Source organism: Vigna unguiculata, chromosome 5, assembly GCF_037176805.1.
Source record: "Vigna unguiculata cultivar grain cowpea cultivar isolate G323 ecotype 2 chromosome 5, ASM3717680v1, whole genome shotgun sequence".
NCBI classification, from domain to species: Eukaryota; Viridiplantae; Streptophyta; class Magnoliopsida; order Fabales; family Fabaceae; genus Vigna; species Vigna unguiculata.
Genome location: NC_140796.1, coordinates 30,660,530 through 30,668,080, shown reverse-complemented (window position 1 = coordinate 30,668,080; position 7,551 = coordinate 30,660,530). Strand labels below are relative to the sequence as shown.

General features: G+C 36.0%; 1 protein-coding gene across 1 annotated transcript; it reads right to left on the bottom strand.

Moving 5' to 3' along the window:
* Positions 1-303: 303 nt before the first annotated feature.
* LOC146886362 (uncharacterized) lies at positions 304-3,238 on the bottom strand. The gene is made up of 6 exons (XM_085673411.1): positions 3,139-3,238; positions 1,947-2,216; positions 1,557-1,858; positions 1,228-1,451; positions 810-1,150; positions 304-734 (listed from the first exon to the last, which is right to left on the bottom strand). Exons 1-5 carry the CDS (start codon positions 3,236-3,238, stop codon positions 985-987), a joined length of 1,062 nt encoding a protein of 353 aa, XP_085529537.1. The 3' UTR covers positions 304-734; positions 810-984.
* Between the last annotated feature and the right edge of the window lie 4,313 nt (positions 3,239-7,551).

Below are 7,551 nucleotides of genomic sequence, written 5' to 3'. Positions count from 1 at the left end.
CATATGGGCTTCTTTTTTTTTTTTTTTTAAATTCGATACCCTTTTTGGCCTCGGTTTTGGTTGCACCCGAGGCGAAAAGTATGCTTTTTGCTTCAGTTCTGGTATGAACCGAGGCCTAATACGCTGTTTTTTTTAATGCAGTTTCTGATTTGGTGTTATTCCCACATTTAAACCTGCAAATTTTATTCAGCACCCAGCACAGACCAGAATAGACCAGAACAGAATATTTTAAAACACATCTACAATTCAAATTCATTTAAAAGATAATTACAAATCTTTTGTAATCAACATACATGTTCTAATCAATACTATTGTATATTTCAATTATATATTTGGCACATGCTAGCCTACCAAACTTGATGGACTTTGCGGGAATTGCTGCAGGACTCTTGAATGTCTACAAAATAATAGATTAAGTTAAGTTAGTATATAAAAAGGAAATATTGCAAAGTATTCATTTTAATTCAAATATATATTACCGTTTCCCAATTTGTTGTAATACGAGCACGCACAGTGGTTGTCATCCATTGCATTATATAGTAACCGCACTCATATGAGCCGGTTTGTCTATTACACTACATTATATTAACAACGTTACAATTAATTAATGAAGAAAATCAAGCAAACAATCATGAAGATATGGATAGAAATATCAAACCTGGAGAGAACACCATACAAGACCTTTTGCCTTAGCCGTTGATCTCCCTAACAACATGTTATGTGCAGCAATTGAACTATGATATAGGGAATAAGTTAGGATATTTTTATATAACATGTCATATTCATAAGATTGATATTGAGGTTCTTACCAATCTATCACTTGTCTAAGATGGTTGGGGGGAGGGCGATGCAAAGAGCAAAACCACACAACAAGGTTCTCCCTTAGGGAAACCACAAGTAACTGCCAATGACGCCTGATAAGAAAATAAATTCATTGTTATGCATTAAAATGACTTATTATATTCATAAGTTAACAAAAATGACTTACCCAGCAACATAAGGGACAAAATAAATTTCTTTTCCACGTTGAAAGCATTTGGTCACATATGCTTGAATGTCATCAAACTTGTTGCCTTCATGGGTGAGTTGGGGGTCTATAAACCCATATACATCATTCAGCCCCATAGTTTCAGTGACACCAGACAGATACCTAAACCAAAAATTGATTTGATATAAGTAAATACATAAATATATCAAATAACTATATATAATGACTAAAAGACTTACATCATCCATAATTGAATAATGGTAATATTGAGTTCCTCTTGTCCTCGTGCAAGCTCCAAGACATCTTGGGAATGCAAGTAAAGTGGGATGTCAAGATCTCTCCCAAAAATGTTAGCATCCCAAGGAACCTGCATCGGCTTATCAGCTATGATTTCTGCAAGTTGGAGCAATGCACCAAGAGGATCATCCAAAGAGAGAAGAATCTTCTTTGATTGAGGTTTTTCCTATATTGATACAATTTCAGTTAAAATGGAATATAATTTAAGTTTGAATATAATAAACATGTAAACTTAAAAATGTAGTATATTTGTGGGTTTAAGAGTCTGTACCGGGGGGTCAGTATCAACCAAATCTCTAGGCCAGGCGAGGAAACACTGGAATGCCTGTGCCACAGTATACACCTCATCTGTTGGCACAGGAACTAAAGCATACGGCATGAGAACCTCCTCTACCGTGACCTTAACCTCATCCTCTGATAACTCCATGCCATGAAGAACTGTGGCTGCCTCAAATACTTTTCCATGAGCCACTAGTGTCTTCTCTGTACCATCCCAAATATATAGCTGACATGGATGAGTGTCATCCATGTCATCCCCGGGTGGAGCTGAACAACTCCCCTTTCCGCTTCTACCTGTTAGAGCCAACGATTTATTAATGTTATTCAATTACTTTATTAAATATCATTTATTCAATTCATAACTTATAGAAAACAAATTTACCCGTGGGAGGCACAAATGGGTCTAGTTCTGGCGGATGATCCACTGGCGAACGAATGCCATAATGCTCAAATTGGCGCATTAGTTCTTCTCTCACTTGCGCCGTGATCATTTCCTTTAGTCTTTGTTCATAATCAGCACCATGACTGCATGAAGACTGACGAGAGGAGGAACCAAAAAATTGGCGTATGCCGACTCCTGATCCAGCACCACGCACACGTCCAGGGTGCTCAGGTCGTCCAATTGCAGCAACAAGTATGTCATGACGACCTTCTGGAATGACATAAATCAAAATATGCTCAACCAACGAATCCTACAAGGTAACAAAAAAATTTATAAATCAAAATACAATATAAAACATGAACGAGCAATTTAGATAAGAATTGTATCTTACAATTTTCTCAGAGATTTCTCGTGCAGAGTCAGAAGTGTAGTTGTCCGATGAGCGTAAACGGGCTAACTTCCACTTGTGATGACGTGATGGTGGTGAAGGAGGCTCAGTATCTTCACCCTCAGAAGGTGGGGGCCTAGATTTTTTCTTTTCTGTCATTATCTTCTCTTCAAGTTTTCTATACCCATCACGAGATAATATGTGCGGGTTTTTATTTTGAGCACTTATGCTTTGAGCCTTTTTCCTCTTGACCTGTAACATATAAAACCCATTTTATGAATTAGTTAAAATTTTGCATAATTATCAATTGTGCTATTGATGATTTCAAATAAACATACCTGTCATCCCTCAGATGTCCGAAGCTCAAGAAACTGACGCCATGTGTCTTCATCAATCCAAGTGTATTTCAACAATGGATTTTCATTCTTTTTATGTCCAAAGACATACCTTGACGTCAACTTGGTCTTAAAACCACGAAATTTCTCAGCCACCGATGACAAACATTTTTGTCTTAAGGTCGGCACATTTGGAATATCAAATGTTAGCTGCAATATAGAAAATGTCATCAACAATATTTATCATATTATCAACAAAATCAAAGTATAACTTTAATAACATTAATATTAGTTACCAATAAATCTTGCCATATCATTTCCCGATCAACTTCAGTGACATGATCAAAAGATGGCGTAAGGATTGATATTCTCTCTCGTGCCAACATTCCTAAATAGCTTTTGAAGACGTCCCCATAACGACCACTAGGTTCACCAGTGTCGACGTTAATATCAACATGTGTTTTCTGACCTTTAGCTCTTGTAATTAAGAGCTCTCTCAACCTAGTGGCTCCTCTAGTGCGTCTCTTAATAGGTGCTTCATCCTCTGATGAAGTATAATGTTCAGCCATGTATCTGTAAAATGAAAACATAAAAAAACATTAATAAGCAACTGACAAATTAATATATAAAACATTATTTAACAAAACACCTAAATGTTAACAAGAATATGAAATTCATACATAAAGTTATTGATTGGTCATATGTAGATTCCTTCATCGTGATCTTCTCGAATTGCATGTACATCATCAACTAGATGGATTTCATCAACATTTGTCGTTCTTCTAAATGGGTGGGTGACAACAATATTAAGATCACTCATATTCTCTTCATTAGGATCAATTTGTTTTTTTCCATGAAGAGCGACAAACCAATGTTCAGACGCAGGATCTTTAACATAGAAAACCTGAGATGCTTGTTGTGCCATGATAAATGGCTCGTCTCGATAACCCACCTTTCGAAAATCCACTAGAGTCATTCCTGATTCATCTATTTTGACACCACTCTTATTGTCAATCCACTTACATTTGAATAGTGGAATAGTAAACATGGTATAATCAACCTCCCATATCTCTTGTATTACACCATAGTATGTCATTGATCCTACTACGAGATTTTGATCTTTAGATGTAGAAAATTGTAGCGACTCGGCTTCAAGACTGACTCCATTATTTTGTACTGTGCTTTTATCATCAAGAGACTTTGTATAGAATGTGCAATTATTGATTTCATAACCTGTACAACAGATGACATCAAATTTCAACCCATTTGCTAACCACATCAAAGTCTCAGAGCATTGCGCATCTTTCAAAACCTCAGATTTAAACCAAGGCATGAATGTTCTATTATGTTCCATCAAATGCCATTTCTCTGATTGTCTTGGATTGTTCTCTTTCACAATGACTTTGTGTGCAGATAAGTAAGGCATTACCTCATTTGTGTTGTTCAATATGTATAGGTGTGCTTGCATCAACTCTTCGCGATTTTTGGTAACCACACTCACACCTCGTATGCTGTTACTTATAGAACACCTGTTCAACCATGATCTGTGAGGAACTCCTATCGGTTTTGCTTTTGCCATGTAATCTGAACAGAACTCGACACTTTCTTCAGCAATATATCTTTCGATCATTGAAGCTTCTGGACGATATTGATTTTTCACATACCCTTTCAAAATCTTCATGTAACGTTCAATGGGATACATCCATCTTAAGTATACTGGTCCACAAAACTTGATTTCTCTCACCACATGAACAAGTAAATGTACCATGATGTCAAAAAATGATGGAGGGAAAAACATCTCTAGCTGACACAAGATGATAACAATTTCGGCTTGAAGTTCATCTAACTTTAAAGGATCAATGACTTTGCTACAAATTGAAGAGAAGAATGCACACAAACGCGTTATAGTTTGTCTAACATTTTTGGGTAAAATTCCACGAATAGCTACAGGTAACAATTGTTGCATTAAGATGTGGCAATCGTGAGACTTGAGGCCAACAAGCTTCAAGTCTTGCATGGACACTAAACTCTGAATATTTGAAGAGTATCCTTGAGGTACCTTGACACTCTTTAAACATAAGCAAAAACTTATCTTCTCTTGTCTGGACATAGTGTAACATGCAGTGGGCAAATAAGTGCGCCTACCAACCTCCCTTAGTGCCAAGTCTTCTCGGATCTTCATTTCAACCAAATCCAAACGAGCATTTACTCCATCTTTTGTCTTTCCCTGAATGTTGAGTAGTGTACCAATCAAGCTATCACACACATTCTTCTCTACATGCATGACATCTATGCAATGCCTAACTTATAACTTCGACCAATATGGAAGGTCAAAGAATATTGATTTTTTCTTCCAAGGGCTCGATGCAGATGACTTCTTGGACGTTTTACCAAATACATGATGTACTTTATTAACTTTTTCATGAATTTCAATGCCAGTTAATGGAGTTGGTGCTTTGTCATTCTCTTGATGTCCATTGAATGCTTTCTTTAACCTTCGATAGGGATGATTAGCTTGTAAAAACCTTCGATGGCGCAGATACACGGTCTTCCTTCCATTTTTCAATTGATGAGATGCAGTGTTTTCTTCACATATAGGACATGCTTTATGACCCTTGACACTGTACCCTGACAAATTACCATTAGCTGGAAAGTCATTAATGGTGCAAAATAACATTGCATGCATCATGAAAGTTTCAGAAGCAACAGCATCAAATACTTCAACACCATCAACCCACAACACCTTCAAGTCTTCAACGAGAGGATTGAGATATACATCTATGTCATTTCCAGGCTGCTTTGGACCAGATATCATCATAGACAACATCATGTATTTTCTCTTCATGCAGAGTGCAGGAGATAAGTTGTAAAGGAATAATATAACAGGCCAACAACTGTGATTTGTACTTAAATTACCAAATGGATTCATTCCATCGGTAGCTAAGCCAAAACGAATATTTCTACATTCTTCACCAAACTTGGGAAATTCCTGATCAATATTTTTCCATTGCATTGAATCAGCTGAATGACGAAGGAGTCCGTCACATCTTCTCTCAGTTGCATGCCATCTAAGGTTTTTAGCGTCTTTAGGATTTTCAAACAAACGCTTAAGTCTAGGCACGATTGGAAGGTACCAGACTACTTTCAAAGCAGATCCTTCCTTCTCTATTTGACCATTATCTTCACTGTTTCTTTTTTGCTTGTACCGTGATGACCCACACTTTGGACATTTTTTCAAATCTTCAAATTCTTTTCTGTATAATATGCAATCATTAGGACATGCGTGTATCCTTTTATACTCCATACCCATCGAACAAAGAATTTTCTTGGCATCATAGTTTCGAGTGGGTAGAGTATTTCCTTCGGGAAGAATTTCATTCAAGAGCACGAGCAATTCTGTGAAGCTTTTATCTGTCCAACCATTGGTCGCTTTCAAATTCATGTCTTAAAACCGCTGATAATCGCGTGAACTTAGTTGAACCAACATACAACGGAGTTTCCGCATCAGCAGACATCGTCTCATACACATGCGCTTGTGCAAAAGCTTCTGCGCCAACATCCCGTATCATGTCCTCTATATTGTCTTCTTCTACTCGCTCTTCACATCGCTCTTCACATCGCTCTTCCCGTCGCTCTTCTCGTCGCTCTTTCATGGAGGAATTGGCAAGATATTCAGATCGAGAAACAGTTGGAATGTGTATTAATTCGCCGTGCCATGTCCATATTGTATAACTTTTAAGGAAACCATCACAAATAAGATGTTCCCTAACTTGAGTTGCATTCAATTTTCTTCCATTCAAACAGTTGACACACGGACATCTGAACTTCACCACATCATCACTTCTCCCCTCATAACGTTGCGCAAATTTTATAAATTCTTCTACTCCATTCTCATACTCAGCGCTAATACGTGGTAAATTAATCCAATCTCGATCCATACTGAAATTGCGTGAACAATTTCAGTAATCTTTGAATCAATGCTCACGTCGTAATCAAGGTGTGACCCTATCCCATTTAAGAAGATTCACTTTCCTTATTTTATTGGTACATATCTTAAATTTCACGAAATTTTGCCAGCATTTCGCATTGGCCTTCAGGATACACGAAATGAAAGTGATTATAAACCACAATCAAATATGCACCTAAAGATCAATACAAAACACAATTGACAAATATTCATGAATTTTAAGATATTATTTTAAATATATATGCATTAATAAATTACTAGAAAGTGATTAATCTTCTTAAACTATCCAATCGGACAATTCAAGATTCAATACATTTAAATTATTAGTATTGTATCCCCTTATATCTAATTTTAAAAAAATGTAATTTTTTCAAAATGAAAACTCGAGGACAATACATAATTTACGTATTGAATCTCAAACGGGAAACTAAGGCTAACTCATATATAAGAAAAACAAACAACATGTTTTAACAAATAATTAATAAAATATATAAAGCAAACAACATATTGACATCATAGGAAAATATTAGAATTAGGAACCTGGGAGCGCGTAAAAAGAGCAGATGACACTGGAAGATGATGCAATTCAACGCGTTCGAAAGCTACAAGAGATAACAAAAAACACAAGAGAAAGTCATAAGTAACAAATAAAAGCAAAAACAACAATTTCCTTAACATCATATATTACCTATTTAATTATAGTGTTCTTACAATTCTCTTAAATTAAATTCAGACTTAATGCTCTACGTCTGAAGACACAATGCTCTTAAATTGAGACTCAATCCTTTCACAAAATTAATCAAACAATTTCTATCTCAATCCAAATTAACACTCACAATAACTAAAATTTAAAATTAACATACACAAAAACAGAAAATCAAACATACATAAAAACAGAAAATCAAACAAAAACGC